The 26,258-nt window shown below is 44.0% G+C and overlaps 1 protein-coding gene across 2 annotated transcripts; it reads right to left on the bottom strand.

Annotated features, from left to right (window-relative positions):
• Positions 1 to 604: 604 nt before the first annotated feature.
• On the bottom strand, positions 605 to 17,648 carry LOC126646273 (serum paraoxonase/arylesterase 2). 2 transcript variants are annotated; one of them, XM_050327502.1, is made up of 10 exons: positions 17,522 to 17,648; positions 13,601 to 13,671; positions 9,306 to 9,361; positions 8,273 to 8,438; positions 7,210 to 7,336; positions 6,199 to 6,399; positions 5,456 to 5,537; positions 4,805 to 4,933; positions 3,712 to 3,880; positions 605 to 1,114 (listed from the first exon to the last, which is right to left on the bottom strand). In XM_050327502.1, the coding sequence occupies exons 1-9, from the start codon at positions 17,593 to 17,595 to the stop codon at positions 3,722 to 3,724; spliced, it is 1,065 nt and encodes a 354-aa protein (XP_050183459.1). In that variant the 5' UTR covers positions 17,596 to 17,648; the 3' UTR covers positions 605 to 1,114; positions 3,712 to 3,721. The 2 variants fall into 2 exon arrangements, with proteins under 2 accessions (XP_050183459.1, XP_050183450.1); XM_050327493.1 differs by lacking the exon at positions 605 to 1,114 and having other exon boundaries at positions 3,191 to 3,880.
• Between the last annotated feature and the right edge of the window lie 8,610 nt (positions 17,649 to 26,258).

The following is a 26,258-nucleotide window of genomic DNA, read 5'->3' as shown; positions in this document are numbered from 1 at the left end:
CCAACAACTGAGTCATAAACCTTACTTTCCACTAATATGGCCACCACCTGCAAGCAGATAAAAAGAATCCTCAGTCCATAAAATTATTATCTTAATTGAAGTAGATATACTAAGAGGCCCTGTGCAGGTTACGTTGGGATTGAGAGGCCAGGCTTGAGCTGCATCTTCCGCCACTCAGTGGCGGAAGATGCAGCTCAAGCCTGGCCTCTCAATCCCAACGTAACCTGCTGTTTCTGCACTGAGGCTTCCAATGGGTTTATGAAGTGGTGATGTCATGCCAGGAGGTAGAAGCTGTACCCCAGAATGGCTCTTGCTGTCTCTGTCCTGCCCAAGCACCACTTGAATGAGCGGCGGTCCAGCTTCAGTTCCCACCTCTGCACTGCGAGGCTGGGATAACCTGTAGAGAAGGTTGGCAACGGGCTCCCAGTCCTCCTCACCTCAGGTTAAAATTCAGGATGTCACATCAGATACCTACAATCTCTCTCCTCTCAAATGTTGCAAGAAAAGATAAGGCACAATGCGTGCCTGTGCTCCAGTCTGCAGGCAGAGCGATGGGAAAGCCTTCAGCATAGAAGTCATTTAGAATAGAAAAAAAAGCCAGTGATGAGTAAAGACAATCTTTATTTTCTGAAAGGCTGAAACCAACAAAAAATAGAAGTTTGACAACATCCAAAAATGTGTAGATTTGCTCATCTGAAGACGTTTTAAGCCACTATAAAATTTGAAGTTAATGTTTTTACGGGTTACTTCTGCCACTGCTGAGAGAAATGGCTATTGCATTTCTACAAACACAGAGTAAATCCAAGACCAGCAGAGTGGTTGATCAGCATTTCAGTGTGTTACTGCCACTAGTGAATGATATAACTCTTTAGGAGATGGCACTTCAGAACTAATAGTGGCAGAGTCCTAAAATAACCACTTTAAAATGCTTGTGCAGGCCATTGATGGCTAACCATAAAAAGTTAATAGCCCAACCTCTCCTTGTTGTGAGAACTTCCTTCAGAGGAGTCCTTTCAGCTTGGGCACTGGGAATGACATCTGTTCCACAAGACTGAAAATGGATTACACGTTCCTGTAGGAAAGTACACCACTTCCAAGGGAAGCTGAAAGTGTCCTGCAGGGAGAGAAGTTGCTAAGGAGCGAGCAGCAAAGCCAGGGTTAGGTAATGCCAAAGGCAAGTACAAGCAAAGGGATGAGACAAAAGTCGCCCTCATTCAAGGCCAGCTCTGCTCTGTGGAAGGGCTGCACACCATGTCAGCAAGACTCAAAAATGTGATCCAAATGGTTGAGTCCTTGTCACCAAAGCCTTTGTGAGAAGACAGTGAAGCCTGGGCAGCCCTCAAGTCTGCAGATCAACTGTGAGCATTTTGGAGAGGAGCTGTGAATGAGTTTGTGCACAGATCTGCTAATGCAGGGCTGCCGCCAAGAGACAAGTCAATTAGCCGTGTGGTTAACTAACACTCAAGTCTCCCCTTCTAACCATTGGTAACCCCCACAGCATGTGTCATTTGTACTGGTACATGGATGGGAAAGAGTTTTCTGCCATGGCAGAAGGGGGAAGCTGCTGACATCAGGAAGGGTGCAGAGACTGAGCCAAACATGCCACTGGCTCAGTTCTTCAACCTCACACGACGTCTTTGTGCCCAAGGACGTGCCTTACACCAGGCAGGGTCTGTGCCAGTGAGCTTGGGGCAGCACAGGGTGGAGCAGACACTTTTCTGGGGGCAGGAGATGGATAATGTGGCAAGACCCACAGCCATGCACAGGAAAAGGGATGACACAGTCCCTCCTGTACAGCAACACTGCCCCAGCCATAAGCCCTGGCACTGACTCCTTGCTCTGGTTAGAGCTGTCCCTTTCCATCAGGGAAGGAATGGTAATTCTACCAGTGGATGAAAACCATTAGGCTTGTTAGAAAGGAAAGGCACAGGAGCCAAGAGGTGTCAGTATACACATTTGCTCTTCAGGGCCACTGCTCACTCGAACCTCAACCTGCACTACTGCCTCCTCAGCCAGAATGGGAAAATCCAGACAGAGGAGGGTTTGTACATACTCTGCCTTCTGACTCAGTGTTTGAGCCACTACAGAGTGGATTGTTTTCTCTGTCTTGTAGGCACAAGCACTCCTGTGTTTTCAAAGCACTGGACTTTCCATGTACTCTCCTGACTGGAGGGGCTGTGGCTGATGGTGGAGCAGACTGCAGGAGGGAACAGCAAAGCTAGCATAGCAATTGGCACCTGGGGATTGGTTCTCTCTCCTCTCAGGCTCACCCTTCAGGAGCAGCCTGTCTTTTTTCCTTCATATAATGGTGGAAGGACTGCACTGAGGAAAAGCTACGGCATCAGATGAAGGATGCAGAGGGGCTGGTGGCCCTGGGGAGGTCTGTCTGGTGGCACCATTCGGAGGGGCTGCCAAGATGCTGAGAAGGGCCAGTGCAGGCAGGTGCAGGCAGCACAGCAGCCACCTCTGCAGGAGGGCCACCACAGGTAACACAGAACTTTTAGCTGAATGTCAGCATCTCTCACAAAACTGGAGGGCTGATCACAGCTGGGAACTTGGAAGGACAAAAGGAGCAGCAGGAGCTACTCTGTGGGTAAGGATATTGACACTAATGCCAGAAGAGCTCCCTTCATAAGCAGGAAACCAAGTGTTGGCCAAAACAGGGGTTTCTGGCATCTTGCTGTGCACACTGGAGAAAATCACAAAACTGATTTCCAACTTCAAAAGACATTCCGTTCAGTTCACTGAAAGTGACTGCTAATACTACTCCAAAAACACCAGCTGATGGAAACCTGGACAGGCCGTTCAGCAGTGTGAGATATTATCAGTAATGATGCTGGATAAACAGGAAGGTGTGCCTGCTGCACAGTAGCACAGGGGGAATCGGCTCCGGATTGACTGGAAGTTAAACACAGAACATGTGTGACCAAGGCTCGGGGGTAGTCACTGTGGCAAAGTGTCCAGAAATGCTCCCTTTTCTGTGACAGACAACAGTAATTGCTAATGCACTCCTCAATGAAGGTGCTCAGGACATGTTTCCCACTCTTTAAGAGTAAAAAAAGGTTTTTAAACTCCCTTTGGAAGACTCAGTAAGCAACCACTCCGAAGTGATGCCCTACTCTTTTCTCAGTAGGATTAGGAAAAATTGAGGAGCCTGAAGAAATGTTAGGAAATGACTTGAAAGGGGAAGTGGATGAAACTGAAATAATATTTATTCCCTTTCCAGTTATTTTGGAAGCATTAGGGAAAGCCAATAGGCAGATTCAGAAGAAGACCCCCTTGCACAGTCCCTGGGAAGGCCCAGGGGTCAGTGACCATAACCCACACCACACTGGTAGTCAGGAATTCTTATTTACGAAATCAGTTTTCTCATGGGGAAAAAAAAAAACAAAAACAAAAACCAAAACAACAAGATCCAGACAGCAGAGATGAGTTCTGTGTCTGACAGTTCAGTCATCTGCAATCTGAAACTGAACTTCAAGGTTACCCTTTGTTACTGATATTGGGTCCTCCTCATTACAAAAGAAACTAATTTCTCACCTTCGGTTCCATTTCCTTTGCTATTGCGTAAAAGTCTCATTTTGGAGAGGAAGGCTAAAATACATCTCCATTACTGCAGTTAACCTTTATTGGAACAGTCTTCTTGTTAGCAAATTTAGCAGAAACTGAGTTCCCAAGGAATTAAATCCTTTCCGCCGCGGTAGATCTTACCCATGGCAAGCTATAGCTCACAGTAGAGAGCTCTGTGGAAGACTGTGCCAATGAGCAGTTTTCCCTCGTAGATGGATGCCACTGAGCTCCCCTGCAGCACAGAGCCGTTGTCAGCGTAGACACGGGTCACCACAGGCTCCTCTGACAGGATGTTCTGGATGCGCAGAACCTGCCAGAAGGGGAGGATACATCTACTGAAATGGCTGTAGGTGGAAATGCTCCATGTATGGAGGGAACATCAGCATGTTAACTTAAACAAATTCGTTAGGATGATCAGCTGCTGATAATTACAGCCATGTGATTCCTGTGATAGGGCCTTCAGGGAAGCACAGTCCATGAAGACTGGTTTGGGGGTTTTTTTTTAAGTGGTTATACAACAGAGACCCCACATCTGTAAGGAAGGCAGTCTTCCCCACTACTAGGAATGTGCACAGTTTTTTCCTGCTGAAGAATTAGTTAATATCTTCTTATTTTCATGCTTTTTCCAGACAGAGTAAACAACTGCCTAGTATCATAAATCTACTGCTATTGAGCATGGTAATTTTGAGAAGTGTCTTACAGGGCACTTCAGACAAGGCTGAAATCAAATGGACACCAACCATCCAGCTGCACTTGTGGCCACTATCACCCTGAGGCCAGTACCTCATTGATTTCAGAAGGAAAGAAGAATTACAGTGTCACCTCCTGATGAATCACACTTGCACAGATTAATCATTACTGTGCAAACGTTTCTGGTCATGCTGTGCACTCAGTCAATCATGTTTAGTTTGGCAAAGATGTGCTGGCTCAGTAATTAAGGCAGTTCATCAGAATCTGGGTGTGTGGCCACAGCTGCACAGAAAGCAGCCTGAGGAGTCCAAAGTGACTGAGCTACTGGGTAGAAATTACTCAGCTGTCACCTGAGGATCTGAACATGTGTTTGTTAGTGAGTATATGCTCTTCGGGCTTCCACTTGAGAGAGAAGCAACCTTGGTCTTTGCTTTCATAAAGGCTGGCCAGGCACTTCTCTCTACATTATACCAGGGTGATTTGAACAAAACAACTTTTTGGCACAGACACAGCCAAGAGACCAGTGATGTCTCCCAAAAGGCACCTCAGAGGCAGGAGGATTTTCAGGATCATAGTAGAACAGCTTCATCCCATTGGGATGACATCCTGTCCAGATGTCTCCAGTGTGAGGTTCAATAGACAAGTTATCAAGCAGAGTGTCCAGCTGCAGCGTCTATACAACACAAAGGAAAAACAAGAAGTTAAAGCTATCAGAAATCCTGGAAGTAAACTACAACATAATGAATAGACTTGTCCAAGACTCTCATCTGACATAACTTAGATTTATTTTTTTTTAAGAAATATTTTCTCCCTCAGTTTTGTTTTTCTTTTCCCTTGTATGCATCATCCCCACCTCTGTGCCATGAGAAACCTGCTTGCTACTCTCAGCTTCCCCTATCAGCCCATTCACACCTCCATGTTTGTTGATTCCTTCTTCCTGCTCTGACCCACACTGCCTGAGGCAGACTTCCACTGTTGCTGAACAGCACGCCCAAGGATTCCTATCTGGTTCCTGGTGGGAGGGTGGAAGACCTGAAGTTCTGTAACAGGGCACACACCACCTCTGCAACCCCACAGCAGGAGCCACCCAGACCAGAACTTTACACATGATCATTTTGACATCTCAAGCATTCATGGGGACTATTCTGTCCAAAATTCACATTTGTCTCTTTTTTACAGAACAGCAGCACCTTACCTTCACGTGAGTTAAATTCCAGTTAGTGTGCTTTTCCATAACATGGACACTATGATCAAATATATCTGCAACATAGATGTACCTTCAAAAGAAAGTAAAACATCTCTCAGAAATGTATATGAGTAAGAAGACATGAAAACCAGTTTCTCCTGTGCAAGCCCAGCTCTTCCCATGAGGAATATCAGCCTACAGTTCTCACACAGCAACAGATATTGCAAGCAGGCCACAGGGCACTGAAATGAAGCCAATCTGCTGAGATGCTAATGTGGCTTCACACTGTGCCAGTTCTTCTATTGCAACACGAAAATAGGACTTGGAGCTAGAAACCCACAATTGCGCCTTTTTTTTTTTTTTTTTTAATTTAGGATCACCTGTCCACACCACAGGACTGTTTGATTCAGTCACACAGAGTTTGGGATGGTAGAACGTTCCCCACTTGCAGAAACTCTGCCCTGTTAATCCCTGCAAGCAACGCACGCAAACTCTGTATCAGCTGCTTAAAACGCAGCAACCTTTGATCTTATGCCCATAAACTACCACACAAAGCAGCAAACACTGCTGCTGAACACCAACACACACAGCTCTGTGCTGCAATCGCTCTGTATCACTGACACTGCACAGGCACCACCTTGCCTTGTATGAACCAGCTTAGACACCCGAACACAGAGGTACAACATGTACAAATCAGGATCCCTGGATTCTTTTGTGTGATTGAACAAAATCTAAAGTAAGGAGAAACTTACTTTCTATCAGGTGAAATATTGATTCCATTCGCTGAATAAAAGCCAGCTGCTACTTCTTTAACTTCTTTTGGACTGTAGTAAACAACATTTGACCATGTTAAACCCAAGAACATCTCTAAGAACATCAAGATGAAGTCGGTGAAGTAGTGGTCATTGGTAGCATAGAAACTATCTGGTCCCATGGCTACTATATCATTCACACTAAAAAAAAAAAAAAGAAATTGAGAAAATTAAATAAAATAATGAAATGAGAGGTATGAAGAAACATTTTAGGACTGCCCAGAATCCAGGCAGGACATGGTCATCCCATAGACATAAGGGTGCTGCAATTAGAGATGGTATTCCAGATAGACACTGAGCTATTTAGATCCTTTTTACTTTTTTTTTTTCTTGAGTGAGCCAGGACTGTGCAGTGCTGAGACCTGAACAGGACCATAGGGCATCAGCGGGAGATCTGGCTGCCTGTCCATAAGCCCATGGAAATTCTCCTCTCTTTTCATTATATTCAAGTGGAAAACTGAGAACAGGCAGATGTTGTGACAACTTTATCAATCTGGTTCTGTTTATCTTACAAGCATTTTGCAGTAGGACAGACCAAGAAAATTTTGTATTGGAAAAAAAAAAAAAAGAAAAAGCTAAATCTATGTTCATTTTTACAGCACAGCATAGCAAATTCAGAATAATAAAACATCTGGAGATCGTTCATATCTGCAATGATCTAAGAGTGCGTTACATGAAAGAAGGAGAAATGGATGCTGAGCTAATTCACTGGCATCAATCACAGCAGCGCTTAAGACTAGTTTAGTGGGACAACTATTGAAAATCTAATTTACAGAAGAGATTGGAGAAACATTGCTTTTGAGTACATAGATAAGAAGTAATCAATAAGAGAAACAGGGATGCTGGTTAAAGAGAAAATATCACATATTAATACAAAACAAAAAAATCACTATACACTGGATTTCACCAAAGCAGCCTGTTCTGGAGAAAGACAGTACATGGGTCCCATACCTTGTCAGAAGATCATGTCGAATGGTTTTCAGGTGTAAAAGAGAATTGTCATCTTCTACAAATTTAAACAATTCTACTGTGCTCTTCTGATGGGGATGGTTCACAACAAAGAGGTACACGGTGTCATCTTAAAAAAAGGAATGGAAACAACTGAATTCTCTGCAGCAGTTTTCGTGGCTGAGCACCCCCAGCGCTGATGCAGCCTCTAGTACAGAGCACATGCCAAGTTTGGTGCATTTGTCTCAGGGCTCTTCAGAGGCAGATGCACAAGTACCCATGTACTGCAGGAAACAGCCCCAGTCAACTGGAAGGAGGCTTTATGGCCCAGCTAGTTCAGGCTCTTTGATTTGTTTATTACATCCCCTGAGAAAGCAGAACGAGCTCCTGTACCCTGTGTAAGCCTGCAGTCCTTCTGCCCAGCCCTTCTGGTAAGACCCTGAATGAGCCACCACTGATTTCTCCAACACCTTCCCTTGAAGGGTGACTCTATGGGGACACAGGCCAAGCTATGGCAATGGTTCTCTTAATATCTGCAGGCTTCTAATTGCCCTGCTTAAATCCCCGGTGAAAAGACAGGCAAAAAGATACCTTATTGGTAGTCAGAACCTGACACAGGAGAGTATGTCTTGGAGAAGAGAACCTGGCTTGGCCAAAGAATAACAGAGGTTTTGGTAATTTACAGAGACTTGGTAATTACTGTTCTGCCACAAAAGTTTCCACTCTGGGAATTACTAGGTGGTGAAGGATGTATCTCCTCAAAATACCTGAACCCAGTGTGATACAGGTGTAAACTGGCAAAATAAATTTTCTGTGGTTTTCAACTCAAACTTTTCCCATGTTTCCTTTCCTTTTAATGTACAGGACATCGTTCTGTTTCAGACAGACTGAGATTATGTGCAAGGGTGTTTCCTTTGACAGATGACATTTAGAAAATAGCCCAACAAAGATAAAAAACCCCAAAACCTTTTTGTCTCCTAGCAAGAGCAAACTATTGTGGGTGCTGCAAAGGGATTTCTGTTTGTGCTCTTTGGGACAATATTTGCCACAACCTCAGGCTCTTTACCTTTGTCTATATAGGTGCTGATTCCATGAGGGTTAAATGACGACAGATCAAACCCTCGACTGATTCTCAGTTCCACTGCCCTGGGATAGTCTTCATTCAAATCCATCAAAAATATTTCGCCTGGTTTGTCTGGAGCAAAGCTCGTTAATCCTGGATATTTCAAGCCCTATAGAATCAAAACATAAGAAATAAAAGGTAAACGGGAGCATCACAGGGCTGAAAATGCTGGAGTCTTGCTCTGACTTGCAAGAACACATCAGATGTCCCCATTTCAGCCTGCTGAGCCACGATGGAGGTGGAGGGACTGGCCCTGCTCTCCCTAGCAAGCCCTCAATCACAGTGCAGAGGGAGCAAAGTGTATGGAGGGCACAAGGAGCCATGCCCAAGACACCACGGCCCCCACTGCAGCCATACTCCGTATGCCAAACCCCTCTACAAACTGACACTGTGGGCGAACCAGGCACCACTACAACATGGTAAAGCCATAGGGAACAGCAGCAGTGCAACAGAGCATGATTTCTGGCACGAATTTTGCAAAGTTATCATTCCCTGGGTGTCCCTGGAACATATAGATGAAAACACCAGCTTTTGTTTCAGAAAAGGATCACCTGCCATCCTGATTGCAGAGGAAAGGTGGAAAACCTATGTCCTAAAGGCTAAAAAAAATATCAGGAACAACATAATCAACCCAAAAAATCTGATTTTTTTTCTAATTTCGGAATTCAGACATCTTCTTAGCATGGCAGAGAATTGACATTTCAACATTTCAGTGAAGCAGCATGAGGGAAAGCCAAGGTTACGTGGGCAGATAAGTCAGTGTAATATATATGTGTCAGAGCCACCAACACCTCTGTGTGTTGGTGCACTTGCTCAAGCACAAGGGAATGACAGCTAAGCTAACACAAGACTGGGCTGTTCTTAGGGAGCCAGCCAGCCTTGTAGAAAAAATTGTCCCTCCTGCTATTTTCACCTAGGCTTCTACAGGTAAGGAAGAAAGCAGGTCCCTGCATGGGGAGGTGCCATGGGCACTTACAGAGCTGATGAAGGCTAGTCCATTGGGAAGTATGTCGATGTCTTCAGAACCAGCTTCTGCAAGAAGATAAACAGGGGTTTTCAGGTGACATATTTTCCATTGCAAATATCCTTTCTAGTACAATTCCAGCTCTCATGAATGACCTTTCTGATAAGACTGCACACGCAACGAAGTTCAGAGGAAAAGATCACGTTGCATTAAAAGCGGTAGCAAAAGAGAGCATGTCAGGTTAGGAAATAGCACTGCAGCTCACTTCATTTTGGGGGCTTAGGGGTGCCCCTGCAGTCTCCAGGCAGACTCTCACCATGTGCCACCCGACAGGGTGGGATGAATCACCAGGTTCTGAGGACAATGTTCTGCAGCAATTAGTGTGGGCAACGAGATTTCCAGGGCAGGACCATACCCATGACTCGGGCCTCAGGCTTGCATGAGGTAGCTCTGAGAATTGTGCACACTGATTTTCCTGGTTGAGCTGGGACACTCCACAGAAATGGATTGCCAAATATTTAGTTAAAGCTCTTGAGTGACAGAGAACCTACTGTGTCTACAACAGCTAAGGGCTTTAATAGTTAGACCACACTTTTAACTGCAGGTAATCATTTCCAATATTGCCAGTTCCTGTATATCCTGTAATATTTTTTCTCTGGTAGGAAAGAAGATAAAATAAAAGCCCTTTACTAAGGACACTAGAGCAATTTTAGGCTTTCATCAAGCACTCTCCATAGAGCTTTTCATTCAAAGCTGAAGCCTGTTTGCCATCCCACATTTCCACCACTCCCCTGAGAAACCTCCCCTCTCCTCTCCAAATCACCAGCAAAAACAGAATTCCCCACAAGTCACTTTCCAGATGATTACAGAAACCACTTAGGAGCATCTGCTTAAAGAAAATTCTTCTGTACGTTTTCTTTAACAGAGTTACCAACACAAGGCTTATTTACCACCCAGCTTGTCCCGTGCCTCCACACCCCCTCCTACTTTGCTACAGACTACACATGTGAGCCTGCATGGGTCACACCATCCCTGGCACCTCAACACCTCCTCCCAAGAAAGCATCTTCAAATTCCAGCTTTTATGTAACTCCTATTTATCCTGGCACTGATTTGGCTGGGCTGTAATTTATCCCGGGACCACTGAGAGCCTTTGTGGATAGGAACGAGAACCCCCAGTTCACCCATCCAGGAAAGTTTCTCCCCAGCTCAGCTCTGGGAAGATGCAGTGGCACAACTTCTCACTGAGGGCCAGGGTCAGTACCTTCTTAGCCTCAGGAAACCCCTGCTCCACCCCATGACTCCAACAAGCAGAGCATCCCTGCTTTCTGAAGAGCAAAAGGTCTGAAGATGCATTTTAGGGGAAGCCAGCCTGTTACCCCACCCCTGGGTTTTTGTCTGAGTTTTCACTGGGCTCAGGCAGGAAGCAGATATCTGCACTGATGTGTCCAGAGACATTTAGAGCCTGTATTTTCCAATTAAAGTTTTGAATTGGGGCTTTTTTTTTTTTTTGGTTTGGTTTATACTCTGGTCTAAACCAAAAACTCCCTTGCCTCAGCCTTTCCACGTTTGGGTTAATTTATAAAATGGGGTTATTGGCGATTCTCCACTTGCCAGGATTGCTGCGAGGAAAAAAGCACAAATAAATGCTGAGAGGCTCAATTGCCATGGTGACATGAGCTGGACAGACTGCTTTTACTGGCAGTACACACTGGTGAGTGAATAAACAGAGATATAATCATTTATCGCTACTGAATCAGTGAGGCTGCCAAGCAGAAAGATGAGCAGGCTAATTGGGAGCAGATAATTAAAAACTACAAGTTTCCGGTGGAAGGAGCACGCTCAGAGCCCCACCCAATTGCTTTGGAAGAAAGTGCCCAGCAAAGCACATTTCAGGCACTTCATGGCCAGGTCCTGGTATGTGTGGAAGCGACTGAGCGCCATCAGAAGAGCAGTGAAATGCTGACTCAGCGCAACCCTGCTGAGCCAGCACTATAGAGACAGTGAGGGGATGGAGACACAGCTGACCAGAGAAGCTCACGGGCTCTCCTGCAGGCCCCTTTTTGGGAAGGCTGTTGCAGGCACTATATGGGACAAGAGAGTTAGGAACTGATCCATTAGGTATCAGTTACCTGCAGGATATTGCTTAATTGTATCACTGAGCCTGCCTTGTCCATTCGATTATCTGAGCAGGCAGCATTTTAAAAAAATTAACAAATATTGAGAAAAATTAATGCCTACTCTAGAAATGTTGGCTTTTTGTTGTTCTTTATCTTAGTTTGATGTATTCTGCAGGTGTATCTAACAATAAAAACCCCATCTGGATTTCATGTCCAAAAGCACAAGACTATTTTGCCTACATCCCAGGAATTGTTCCAAGATGAAAGTATTTCTTGCAACTTCTATTGCAGTTTCTTGAACTTTAGGATAGGACAAGAGATATGGTTAGTTTATTATAAACCAGTAACATGATTAGGCACCAATAAAAATCAGAAGCTACTGTTTATTCTGCAAATACAGCCTTTCCTATGTATTTGTGAATGAAGTTTAGGACACGCTGCAATTTTTTATTGGCTTGTTCAGTGTTTGCATTTGTGCTTATGTTGCACAATATCTGAAAAGCAGAACAGATCAAAGTCTTAAAAATAGAAATACAGAAAAGATGAAATTGTGCAGAAAGAAAAGGGGATAGCTCAAGATTATTTTACTCAGAGCTGATCCAGCTCTGGGACCTATGTGTCGCTTAAGAGTTCAGAAGGACTGTTTTAAACATTAAAATAAAGACATAATATTTACTAAACTTTATCCTAGCACTTTAAAGGAAAAAGGCTCAGGAGGCCAAGAGGTCCATGGAAAAAGGCATCCTTACACAAAGGCACCCCCAGGAGCAATCTTACAGATCTGAGTACAGCAAAGCGACAGTGTTACAGGAGGACAAGAAGAAGCATAAATGAAGATCTGTAAATTGATCCACTGCAACCTCCAAGCAGAGATGGGTTCTCAGAATTTACCTAATCTCCATGTAAATGTCAGGCACCAAAAGTGAAATACTGTTAAAAATGGAACACAACTCTGTTTTTCATTTCCAGCTTTCCCTCTTTCCTCAACACAACAATCATGTTGCAAAAAAGTCTTAAGATTGCAACAGTGAAATACTTAAAAGAATTACATTAATCACCATCCAAAAAGCATTATTCAGAATCTTGTATGAGTAAATTACAGCTCAATCTAGAAGACCTGGAATTTTTTTTCAGATGCAATTCTGTACATAACCTCAGGCAAATGAACTCAGCATACACTCATTTGTGGCAGTAATTTGACTTTTCAAAGATGTTTGAATCCTGACACAAGGAAGAAGCAAGATTTATGAAATGAACTCAGTGACTCAGCAAGCTCAAAGGCAAGGCTGTTAAAGCTCATCCAACGACCTTTCTACACATGCAAAATCCAGGCAAATTCCAAAAGAATTTAAGATATTTCTGAAAATAGTAGGGAGGGGAAAATCCCCAACCATTAAGCCTACATTGAGTTTAAAAATTATTATTCAGGGAAAGTGAGGCACAAAAAAGCAATCAATTTCAAAGCTATCCATTTTATACACTGGTTATCCTAACTAGAGAGAAAAAAACCAAAAACAAACAAGAGAGAAACACTGGTGTGGGCTAAACACATGACCCAAAGTACAAAGTCAACATTTCAGGCACTCAGTTAAACCCCCGTGCAAACCAGACTAAGATGACAAACATAACCCCTTGCTCTTTGAAACCACACAGCTGCATTGCACAACCACGCTGAGCTCCTGCCTGCCAGTGGCACTGTGCGGTACCGGCCAGCTCCTAAATCTCCACAAAATGTGGCACTAAGGCGGGCAATCCTGCTTGGCATTTAGCAGCCGCTCCTTCCCCATACGCCTGTGGCCTTCTCCAAAATCTTGCACCGTTGCAGCACGTTCTGTCTTCAAGATGTCACCAGCTGACAGACACCTGTAGGTACCTGAAGAGCCAACATGCCCTCACTCACCTAAAAGCCAGATCATTTCCTAAGTGGCTCAGCAACGGAGAAGTGTTTGAAAGGTACTCAAGAAAAGGAACAGAAACTTTAAATACTGAAGGCAAAAAGCATTATACCAAACTAGTTTTTCAGCACAACTTTCTTCCTGCAGTTTCTCCCTACCTCCAAGTCCATGTAACAAATGAAAGTCAAATGAGCACTTTGTTTTTGGGATCAGGCTTGGAAGCTGGCTTTAAGAAGCTGTTTCAAAATAAGGCTGAACAAAACCAATTGCACTCAGTTATTTTAAGCACATACCGATTCCTTTAATGAGCTGGCAGTTCGGGAGCGTTACTGGGGCTACTTCCCGTGAAGCATTGAGTCTGTTCCTGCAAGAGAAAAGAGCAGGGTTAACAGCACACAGACAGTTTTAAAACAGGTAACATTCCTAGTTTTTAGTTTTATTGTCTAACCCATCACAGCGACAAATTAGCCATGAGATACTGAATAGGCAAACACCAGAATTGACAATAGCAATTGCTGCAAATCACTGTGATAGTTACCCATGTCCAGAGATTAAATGGTTGTTCCACAGTGAGTAATTTCAGAAACTTGGTTTTGTTCATGAGCATCAGGAACAAGCTTTTATGGCCCACCACAGCTCAGGCAATAAAATAAGATAGCAAATTTTCTTTAGGTTTCAGTCACTTAAATATAGTAGCATCCCACAGTTAGGACCAGCATTTCAGATGAGGAGAAGGCAACCTTCTGCTCCAACCTAATGGCTGCTTTTGGTGACCAACCCATCAGCAGTTGCACCTTCTTCATTTCGTAGCCCACATTCAAAGGTAGCTATAGCACTGTTGCAAGGCAGGAGTACTCATTTCCTTACAACAAACAGGACTTGGTAGTACAATTTTCAGCAATTACCCTGTCCCTTCCTCTTCTCTCCTGATACTCCAAGCATCACTCTTCAGCAGTGCTTACTTCATCCACGAATGCCCACAAAACTCAGCCTCTGGCTCATGCTTCATTGAACAAGCAGATACAGACAGGTAACTACATGAGTTCTTGTTTCTTCATTTACTGCATTCCAAGTTGTTTGCAAATCTTTATGAAAGACACCTCACAACCAGGACTGCTGTGTTTGACCATGCTGGTCCGCAGTGCCCTAAGAAAATGTGTTGTGTTTCTACATAAAAATGTTGGGGTAGAGTACTAGAATATTTCTCCCCCGCCCTTTTTTTTTTCTTGTCCCCAGAAGAAAGCATTTAACCCAACATAGTTACTCCTTTGCGTGCCTATCATATGCATGTGTTGAGGCTATTGCTCCAACCACAGGAAATTCTGAATGCAAAGATCCCATAGCAAAAACTTGCCATGTTTATGTTACAGTTTTAGGCATAAACATAAACTAAACAGCAGTATCAGTCAGTGATATGAAAAATATGTGAGCACTGTATGATATGTCAGTCCTGCATGTTTTTAATCACTTAACATATGAATTGCAAGTTGTTTCAACACTTTATCATTGACATAGGTTGTTAACATAACGCCAAAAGAAAAGAAGAAAAGGGGTAAAAAGTGCAGAGGACAGTAAGGGAAAGGGGCCAAGTTAAACCCTCCCAAGCCCTCTCTCTCCAGCCCAGGAGTTCTGACAGAGAATTGCACTGGCTCCCAGCTGACAAACAGCACAGGAGCAATATCAGCTCCCCCACTGCCCACCGACAGCTTGGCACAGCCAAACCCACCAAGCACCCGAGGGTGGCTCAGGCGATCCTGCCTGAAGTTTGCACTGCTGCCTGCTTAGAGCTTTTCCCTTCCCTGTGTTCATCAGCATTTCCCAGGCAGGCTGCAAGCCACCCTCAGCCAAAAGCACAGCAGGAACTCAGTCAGCAGCCAGAGAGGGATGATGATATCCTGACAGCATTCCCAGGGAAACACTTCATGGTCTGGAATGAGAGTAATTCAAAAGGACACTAGTCACAAGCCTGCAGCACTTATAGAGGCTTTTCCAAAATGTGTCGGTTTATCTAGCTCACACAGCCTGAGCCACTCAGCCAGATGGCCTAGATAACTAACTGACCGTACCAAGAACACAGGAGGCTGTAATATGTGGGGGATGCAACTTCAAAACAAATGAGGAACTTTTGCTACTTGGGGCAACCCCAGTGCATGGCACCTTGTCCCACTCTGTTTCTCTTTCCAGTTTCAGTCCTCCACCTGCTTTCCCACTTCACTGGACGCAGAGCATAGGTCTTTCCTTCAGCAGGAACCTGTTGCATATTTAAAGACCTCTCTTTCAGTTTTCCTCATCTCTATACTCCAACCTTGGATCTTTGGATTTTGGTTTTGAAGGTTTTTTTGGACAGGATTGAAAATCACTTCTTATTTTTGTTTTTGCTCCTAATTCTTTTAAAACTGTCAGCATCTTTCTGGAAGTAGGCTTCTGTTTTGAAGATAACATGCAAGCTGAGTCCCCTATGGGTACAGTGTTACAAAATGATAACGTTGTGTGTGTATATATAAATATACATGAACAATATCATATGCATATCGTTCTGAGGAAAACAGTAACACACATTATATAATTATATAATTCACATTCACATTTTACAAATTAGCTCAGCACTTTCTTCTGAGAATAAGCAGTTCAAAACGTCGGTAGGAGAATCACTGTAATTTCAGCTGGTAACGCACAAGAACTTCACCTGTTTTCTGCTGTACATGCCACAAAATACCAAACGCAGAAGGAACTGCAAAGACTCTTTGCTTGATTCCTGCCTTCTGGTTGGGAAATGGATAACAGAAACACATAGCAAGAACTAACTACCAGCTGTTTCTCTTCATTGTGTTAATGACTTTTAGAGTATTTTGTGAACTGAAATTGTGTGTTTCCAAACTCAGCAACTGTCCTAAGACCTCTGCTTTGTTGTAGTTTGCTGAAAACACAGTACACAGGTAAAACCCACAGAGAGCTACAGAAACAGAGGGGATCCTGTTTCTACCAGGAGATTATCCTTTACCAGATTCCCAATGTTGCATTTGTTCATTCGATTTGGAGGAGATGTGGGGACTGTTGCTCTCTACAGCACTTTGAAATGTCTCACCCCAGTAAAGCCAGGGAATGTTTTCCAGCTCTGCCATCCCAGTTTGTGCAACACCAGGGCAGGAGGGTTCTTCTATCACTGTGGTTATCACTAATGCCTGAGGTGGATTTAGTGCAACATGAAAACACATCTATGCAAGATACCTGGGCCAGGCACTATAGCCTTGCTTCTGTAATTACCTACAATTAGGCAAAATTGAGTTAGCTAGGTGTTGTTGATTTGAAATGGGGCATTTGGAGTCCTTGTGGACATGAGCAAAATTATAATGATGTAGTTGCCTTCTAACACAGTAATTCACCTTCACTTTTCTGACCTGAAATGACCAGTTACATGTTTGGAAGCTTTCAGGACAGAAGCTGCTGTAACACCAGTGTTCACACCTCACGGCATGAGGTGTACGATATGGATCATGATATGGTTGGGTATTTCAGCTGCAGCGAGGTCACACCTTAGGATCACTGAAGCCTGTGCTCCATCAGAGGAAACCTCATGTACACAGGGGCTATTGTTATCCAGAGGTCAGTTTTGGTAGAAAGTTAACACACGTTTCTGAAAAACTGATTTCCACTTACTGTTTGGCCAGTTGGTGGGAGATGAAATAAATTCACAGGTATTGGGGTCTGATATATCCCTGTTAACTGCAGCCTCTTTAAAAACAGAGGTACTGGTCCCCTGCCCTAGGGCACCCTCTCCCTGTGGCCTCCTGGTTCCCAGCATCTTCCCAGGGAGTTTCACAATCTTGTACCACAAAGGACATTTCCATTGCACAAATGCTCCCGAAGTTAGTTTTTTAAGAAAGAGGATGAAAAGGGCATTGCAGTGCCTAGTTTTGCTCCGGGGAAAAACGATTCCCTTGAAAATGATGACGATAGCGATGGTGATGATGAAGAAGAACCCTTCCCCTCTGGCTGCCACTGCACTTGTGCAGGGGCGGGTGTCCGCCGAAGCCGAGCCCCAGCCCAGGAGCTGCGGTGTCCGCCAGTTCGAAGGGTGAGAGGAGCCCTCGCCCAGCCGCGCCCGCCTCAGCCCCGCGGCGGGACCCGCCTGGTGCCCCCACCCGCGGGCCATCCCCGGCCCGCACCGCCCGCACCGCCCGCACCGCTCCGAAACCCCGTAGGGAGGCTCCTACCGAAGGGCCAGCAGCCGCTCCGCCGCCAGGGCTGCCGCTATCCCGACAAGAGCCACCACCAGCAGCTTCCCCATGGCCGCTCCCCGCTCCCGGCTCCGCCGCCTCCCGTCCCGTCCCGTCCCGTCCCGTCCCGCCCGGCCGCGCCTGCCGGGGCCGCCCCCGGGGCCCGACTCCGATCTCCCGCCGGCAGCGCCCCCTCCCATCCCATTCCCTCCCCTCCCCACCCCGCTCGGCCGTGACCCGCACCCGCCGCACCGTCCGCCCGCCTCACGGACTGCGAGCACCGGGGACGCGGGAGCCACAGTGGCGCTCTGCAGGCTCCATGCCACAGCTCCCATGGGAAAGACAGGTGGACCAAGTTCTGCTATTAAAAAAAAAAAAAAAAAAAAAAAGAAAAAAGAAAAGTGTTGTACAAAAAGAAGTGTCTGACCAAGATTATGTGATGCAGAATGTACAAGTACTCCGTGTACACTTCTAGACTGAGATGCACATGCTAATATGTGCGCACTAACACCAACACCAAAGTTTCCCCCCAAAATCATGCTTCTTCCACTGCCATACTCTCTCCAACAGCTTTCTCCTCTGTGCAGGACAAGGTGTACAGAATCCACTTTGGGGCTCCAGAGTCCCTCCATGGCAGCAATCTGCTTTTGCATCATCTGCAGCATTCACCTCCTTGGGCTTTTTGCTTTTTTGGGGAACACACGTTAGCAGGTTAATGCCCTCCCTTAGCAGTTATCTTCCCTTCCCTGCACAGTGAATGCTCTCACCTGCAAGGTTCACACTCTTTTGCATTTTGCTGAAAGTCTGAGCAATCACTAAAAAGCACTTCTCTGCTCTTCTTGCCCTTGCCCTTGAGGCCAAGCATATGCTCCATATGTAATAACACTTAAAGTGTGCTGGAGAAGAGGAGGCACTCTGAAATATCTTTTCCCCTTTGTTTTGACATACCCCTTTTCCTTTTTTGGGTCCTTGATTACTTTGGAATTATAGGTAGATGAGTTTTTGTTTTCGAGGAATCCAAAGGGTTGCTGTGACCGAAGCGCAGGACCCAGCACCTGGCCCATGTTAAACCTCATACCCTTGGCTTCAGGCCATCAGTCCAGCCTGTCCAGATCCCTCCACAGAGCCTTCTTACCCTCCAGTGGATCAACACTTCTGCCCAACTTGATGTCATCTGCAAACTGACTGAGAGTGCACTCAATTCTCTCTTCCAGATCATTGACAAAAGTATTAAATAGTACTGGCCCAAATATTGAGCCCTGGGCAACAGCATTAGTGACTGGCCACCACCTGGATTTAACTTCATACACCACCACTCTGTGGGCCTGGCCATCGAGCCGGTTTTTTACCCAGCAAACAAGGTATCCATCCAAGCCATAAGCACTTTCTCCAGGAGAATTCTGTGGAAAATTATGTCAATGGCCTCAGGTAGACACCTCCACAGCCTTTCCCTCATCCTCTAGCTGGGTCACCCTGTAATAGATGGAGGCCAGGTTGGTAAAGCAGGACCTGCCCTTCACAAACCTATGCTGGCTGGACCTGGTCCCCTGATTGTCCAGCACATGGTGCATGATGGCACTCCAGATGATCTGCTCCATGACCTTCCCTCGCACTGAGGTCAGGCTGACAGGACTGTTTATAGTCATGCATTGCAGCACTCCAGTTGTGTGTGTCTTCCCACCCTGTTTCCATGACAGCAACTATACCATAGATTTTCCTTCTGCGCAATGGCTTCTGGCCCCTCCTGTTTGTTGCCCATGCTGCATGCATCGGAGTAGATGCACTTCTTTTGCACTTTTGATCCTGCCACTTTTCTGGGGGTAAAAGCCCTAAGTTCTGCATGACCATTTTCACGTGCTTCTGTGATTTCTAACATACAATAACACCTGCATCTTTGCTGCTGGATGGATCTCCATCCATCTCTGTCCCCTTGCCACTGTAGCAGCAGACTGAAGGAACTTGCTAGCACACCATTCATCAAACATTGGTTTACTACATCCAGGCTTATCTCTAATTATTAATAATAGTTTTATCTCTTTCCCCCTTCAAATCTAGTTTAAAGCTCTTCCAATGAGCCCTTCTAATTACTGTGCAGAGATCCTTTCCCCCTCTGAGACAGAAGTACCCCGTTTGTCACCAACAGATGTTATGTTGTGTAGATTGACCCACGATCAAAAAACCCAGATGCTACTGGTTTACACAAGACTAGTTCTATTCCTCAGGTTTCACAGCACCACTTTACTAGAATAGTATTTTTCATTTATTTACTTACACCACAGTTTAATGCCCAAGAGCATATACTGCTTACTGCCCAGGACTCCAATTTTTGCACAAGGTGAGCACAACTCATTTGATAAACTATCAGTGTCTGAAGGGGAGATGTAGACATCAGAGATGGTATAAGATTGCAAAAGTGGTCATACTGTGTCAGATGAAGCTAAAGATCCAACAAAGGCAGTAGGCATGGGTTTAGGAAAAGTAAGGAAATGGGGGGCAAGTTGGATTAATCCCCAAAGTTTCTTTCCCAGCTCCTAAATCTTTTCAGCTCAGTTATGATGAGGCTTACCTTTTTAGTAACTCCCAATCAATCTATGATTCAAGTACTTTACTGCCTTTCCTTGAAGTGAGTTGTGCTTTTACCATATTTTTTGCTGATGTCAAACCACCTAGGCACCCTGTATGGTCACGGCAGGAAAACAGTTACTTTGAGGTTGCAATTCATATGAAAGGTGCCTAAAATAGATCAAAAATCTCTCCTAAGAAGTGGTCGTTTCTCTGCAGTCATTGGAAAGGAGCCTACAGTGACTAATTCAAATGCAGAAATCTGCTCTGTAGATTTCTGAAGGTAGACAATGTCAATCTCCCTTGAAGTCTCTGCTTATCAAGTCACCCTTGACTAAATAAAGACCCTGGGTTTCTCAGCAGCCTACCTCCTCAGCACATCCCCAGCCAGCCTGGGGTCTGCCCAATGGCACTGTCAGCATCTGCTGTGGCTTTCCCTCAGCAGCATGCCCCTCTGGACAAGTGGCTGCAGCAATGCTGGAAAACCCATGAATGCTCTTCGGTTCCAAATCCCCCTGAGGTCTTTGCTTTGGGGCACTCAGGAGAGACTTGGAGTGACCTCTTGCCACATAGCATAAAGACTAAAAGCAGGAATGAGTTGTGTGCACATAATCAGCTGGAGGGGGATAATGTACCAAGCCTGGGAGTGGAGGAAGTGAGCAGAGTAAGGAGACAGGAGAAGTCATATGCTAATTTAGTCATTTAGACTCCTCTACAGTCAAGGAAGGAAAAGAAGCTCTCTGTAAACATATCCAAGGGTGGATTTATTCCATCTGGGAAAGCATGCATGAAGAAGAACAAGTAGTACTCTCTAGATGCCCAACCTCGCTCCTTCCTTCTCTCTCCCAGCTCATAATAGATAGAAGTGAGACAACTTGATGAGAAAATAAAGGGTTGGATTTGAAATTAAATGGAAATTCTTGTACTAAAGACTTTGTAAGTCTTAAATCTTTCACTTGTAAAAGGCATATCCTCTACATGTGCTCCTCTATCACATATCAGGTTCTTTTTAAACAGAAGATATAAAAGCTATGTACACACAGATTTGGATTTTACAACAAACTATTTCAAAATGCATCATTCTTTAGTCAATAATGAAGCACAGTGTGTTTTACCAAACAAACTTTTAAAAAGCTGAAACTCTCTTTTTATCCAGATTTTACTCTCTTTAGTAGTGATGTTAATCTTAAGTAAATCCACTGATATCTGCATTGCCAAAGTATTTACAAGGGATTTACACTAAAGATTAAAGGTCAGAATATTGTTCTAGAGCACTTTGGGGGGCTGATCTGAGTAAGTACAGAAGCCTACAATGGAGGCATGATTATATTAACTAGACTGTTCAGACCATGGGGGGCATCGAGGGACCCAAGCTCTGGAGGGCATTGAGGACAAATCTGATTGACAGCTAGAGATGAGTCAGGCAGTGTTCATTGACACAAAGCTCCTTTACAAATACTGAATAAAATTCAGAAGAGGACACAGGGGCATGAAGACAAGGCAGATGTCACTATAGTTTAACTGTAAAAACAATCAGAAGATGTCAACACAGTGTGAAAAGGTTCAAAGAGAGTTTAATGAGATCTTAAACCGAACTCATTGGTTTTGCTGAATACAGATCTTAAGACTGGGTTAATGTAGAGGCTATGTCCATCAGATTACTGCTGACATGCAGGTGCTGAACAAACTTAAGGTAAAAATTAAAACTGGCAGGCAAGAAAGCTGCTTTCCACAAAACCAGGCAGAAATCAGAAGCAAAGTCTATTTTTTGCCTACTGAAAGAAGAGAGAAAAGGCTTCTAAAGCTGTAGATTACAGGAATGACAAGATTCTCTACAAATACCGTGGCTCAAAACCACTTTAACCCTGTTAGCTGATCAAAGGAAAATTGCAGATGCCTTGCTGTAATACCTCAACAATTTCTTAAACCTTGCATTCTTCAGCTCTGCTAGAGTTAAAAACCACTTCTCTGCTTCCCATTCAAAACCAGGGAGTAGAGATTCCTACAGCCACTGAGCAGTTGCCACAGAGCAAGGCTCACACCCTACCACTGCACATAATTAGTGTCACCAAGTAGTTAGAAAACTGGAGTTCACCACTGTCACCTAATAAAGAGATGGTATCTCAAGGCATTCAAGAAGACAGATGCACAGTGCCTTTTACAATGAAAAAGGTAAAAACACTCCTGCAGGGACACCAAGGTATATTGACTTTTTTAACTGCTGAAAAAAATACGTGTCACAATGACATCGGTGGATTTGTGGGTGAGGGTGTTGAAAAGGCTCTTGCAGAAATGCTCTGGCTTACAGCCCTGTCCTGCTTCAAAACAAGCCAAAGTCTCTGCTGGGTCTTTGCAGAGCTATCTGAAGACTCCAGAACTGCCAGCCATGAGCAGCCCAGAGGCATCTGCATAAATTTGGGTATGCAAATAAGTTTCTGAGGATATTTTGGTTCTTTCATGATGGCATGAGGTAACGAAGAGGTTCTCAGTGATGACAAGATGTCAGAATATGTCACTGTCAAAAACAGCCCCAAGCAAGACTATGTCCTAGACCAGCTCTTGTTTACTGTCTTTATGCAGCAGTCTTTCTTGCTGCATCTGGAAGCAGCAGCAAAGAAAGCTGCTTTAATTATTTTATGGGTGGCAGAGTTGCTAAACTGGAGAAATGCCAGCCTAAATAGAAAGCCAGATAGGTCCTCCCAGGCAATCTGCCCTTTGATGCTGACAGTGTGCTGGGTGTGCAGGATATTACTGGTGGTTTTGATTGCACTGCCACGGCTCAGCCCTGTCACAAGCATAAAGCAAATAATGCTGTCTTTTTCCAGGCAGAACCGTGCTAAGCCAGTAGAGTACCTTGGCAATACATTGCTTAAGTCTTGCAGGTGAATTCTGCTATCTTGGCAGCAAGCTCCTCAAACACTGTGACTTGATAATAGTTGTTCAACTGAGGGAGAGGGCCATGTGGCTTTTGAAAGATTAAAGCTGTATATGAAAGGAAGGAGGCTCCTGACTTCAAACACAAATAAAGCAGAGCATGTTCCTGTCATCATCACTCCTCTGTGAGAGTAGGACTCTCAGGCGATACAAAGCAATTGCTCCGACTCTCAGCCCAGTCTCTGTGCACTACTTTAATGCCTTTGTAATTAAATAAATAAAATAAAAAGTCAATGTCCTGAACACTATCAAATATTAACCACTGTCAAAGGCTCTTGCAGTTTTAGCTGCACTGGTGTGAGCACTGGTACATATATCACATACATGTGTTGCTCACGGTTGTGTTCCTGAGTAGAAGTACAGTCCAACAAAATCTTACCAGCAGGCATCCAGCACTGATTTTTAATTGTGGCATCTGTTTCATGACACAATAGGCTTAAGGCTGCCTGATGTGGTAAAGATGATACAGTGATGCTACCACAGACTCTCACCCAAATATAACAAACCAATGACACAGAAAAGGACTAAGAGGGAAATGCCCAATTAAGCATTACCTGGTGCTACCCCTGTTTATTTATGCATTGCAAATATCAGTGGCATTTCTTGGAGGGAAAAGAAAAGCCCAACAAAACAACAAAAGCTGAATTTTCAGGATACAATATCTAAGTAAAAAAGATGCAAAGTGAGATCTAGAAAATCAACAGCTTTCAAAATGCTTCAACACAAAAGGAGGAAATAACCTTGACTTATAAATATAGTAACAAACAAGAAAAACTGTTACACATACTACTCTATGATGTTTTGTGCTCCAGCAAATTGCAAGCATGATAAACAGTTTTAGTATATAAAGTTCATTTACAAAACAGTGGCTGCTTAAATTGTATTGGCACTATGAAGCATAAAGAAAAGAGGAAACTGAAGTACAGAATGAACACTCAACTGCACATTTCTTCAGAATTCATGAACTATGTTTCCTACACCTTGTTTCTCACTTTCTGGGCTATCCTATATATACACCCCAACCTACTTGAAGATTTATGTCACGGTAAATCCAATATAACACCACCAAGAATAAGTTAAGCTTGTCTCACAGTTCCAAATCCTGGTACTGGTCTTACTGGAGCTGCTTCAAAGACACGAACATAGATGTTGTCTGTGGTGGTTATTACGTGACACAAAGGTAAGGAGACCTTCAAATCAGACTGTTCTAGTGGAGAGGTCATCAATTCTAATGCTCTGAAACGCACTTCATACTTCTTCATTAAAGGAATGCTGGCCTGAAACTGTACAAGAGAATTGCAACTCATGCATACGCAATATGCAGCTGGAATACTTGGGGTTTCAAACAACTAGGAGTGGCAGAAACCCAAGTTAACATCCTTATCTAGAAAAGGCATCAGGGGTTCAGTAGTTCAGTTGGCCTGACCCTGTTGTGTTCACACTCTTATCATGTAGTTTCATGTTCAGCTGCATGTAGGAAGAAGCAAGGGGTATTGTAAGGGGGCTCAGGGAGGTTGAACTGAGGTCTCTTCTTTACCAGCAAGGGAATCACAGATGCAGAGAGAAGCCGGAGTTGCTGTGTTAGGGAGGTCATATATATAGATTTCACACACCGTTCTGTTTATTGACAGTGTACAAAGCAAAGTGCCCACAAACCACAGGGTACAAAATGAAGTGCTCACAAAGCCTTGCAACTAGCAGCCATTGCCTTTAGCATGGAAAGCATCCCTAGCAGCAGAAGTAGTTTGGAGGCCAAGACAGCAGGACAGAAGAGTCAGGGCAGGAGAATTAACAGAATCAACTTTGCTCACATTTTTTGGCAGCTTTGAGTAATTGCAGTCTTAAAAGACATCTGGCAGTTAGACTGGGTGTTTGCAAACCCAACCTATGAGCCTGCCTAAGCATAAGCTAGATGAATAACATATCCTTATCATCACTTTCAGTGGGAAGAACTTTACACAGGTATCTGATTGGTTTTGTATGTGTCTGGATTTGTTTTCTGAGTTTTCAAACCCTTCTCGTAAAACTGATATGAAAACTAAATATGCTCTCATAAAGCTACAACTAACAGAAAAATACTTTTATCTAATCTTTTGGGTAAACAGGGTGGGAGAGACCACTAAATAATATAGAGTGTGCACCTAAGGTCAAATTACTACACGGAGTATGATTACCCATCCTCCACTGGAATTAAGATAAATATAAAGCATAAAATCTTCCAGCCAAGATTTACTTAATCTATAAGTGCAAACAGAAAGCAATAACATCCCTTTAGATGAGGCTGTCTAAATTATATTCACATTAAATCTGAAAAAGTCAAGAGATTCCTGCAGGTATATAGATAAATAAGATATTTTACCTATTTGTACTTGTATTCTTAATATTTATCTTCAAAAATACTTTCATTCAGGTATAACAGCATGTGAATATATAGGTATGTACACTGTTGTAACAGCATATAACCGTATAAAGGTATAATTCATATGGATTCATAAGCCACTTTACTTTTATTTTAAACATAAACTAGGAACAGATAATGTGAAAAAGACTGTAAGACCTAATCCTACACATACAGAAACCATAGCCTTTCCTCTTCAAACATGTGCCAAAGAGCAAAGAGTGTGGCCTTGGCAGAGCCAAAGCCTTTGCAGCATCCAAAAACATTACCTCCCACTCCCATCCTTTGCACTCTGATTTTGTGGAGGAGGTGGCACATGAGTGGCAGACAGAGAAGACACCCACGGGTGCTATAGAGCCCTGTCAGGTGCAGACATCTCACTCTCAGCCTAATTCAGCTCAAGAGCAGGTTGTACATGAATCCCATTAGGCTCTGATGCACCTTCTAGAAAAGAAGCTTGGCCTTGTCTTTTCTGACTAATATCATCACAAGGAAAACAAAGAGGGGCTAGAGGGTATGCAGCATGGCGTGTTGTACACTTGACACCCAGAAACACTATAGTTATCCTCCTCTCCTTGGAGCATCCTGGGTGACTGGTCCCAGCAGCCCTCCAGCAGGTAGACAGTTTGAGCTATGTGGCATCAAAAATATTAGAATTTGGCTGCCAACAGTTTTTTAGGAGAGACTGCATACATTTTCTATGGTCCACCTTTTGTTCTAACATGAGCATAAATTTGAAGCATAGAAGCAAAAGTCTGATTTCTATTTCGTAGTAAGAAAGTAGTAAGGATCATATTTTCAACCTTTGATTAGCATCTTTGAGGGAACTTAACATTTCTG

This window comes from Myiozetetes cayanensis, unplaced genomic scaffold (genome assembly GCF_022539395.1).
Source record: "Myiozetetes cayanensis isolate MyiCay16 unplaced genomic scaffold, myiCay2020 scf1, whole genome shotgun sequence".
NCBI classification, from domain to species: domain Eukaryota; kingdom Metazoa; phylum Chordata; class Aves; order Passeriformes; family Tyrannidae; genus Myiozetetes; species Myiozetetes cayanensis.
The sequence above is the reverse complement of the archived record's forward strand: the minus strand, read 5'-3'. Positions and strand labels throughout refer to the sequence as shown.

Coding starts and splice junctions, on each gene's coding strand:
- LOC126646273 (XM_050327502.1), bottom strand. CDS start 17,595: ATGGGGAAGCTGCTGGTGGTGGCTCTTGTCGGGATAGCGGCAGCCCTG. Junction 13,672..17,521: donor GAGCGGCTGCTGGCCCTTCG/GTAGGAGCCTCC, acceptor TTTCTCTTGCAG/GAACAGACTCAATGCTTCAC. Junction 3,881..4,804: donor AAAATCCTCCTGCCTCTGAG/GTGCCTTTTGGG, acceptor CCCTTCTGGCAG/GTTCTGCGCATCCAGAACAT.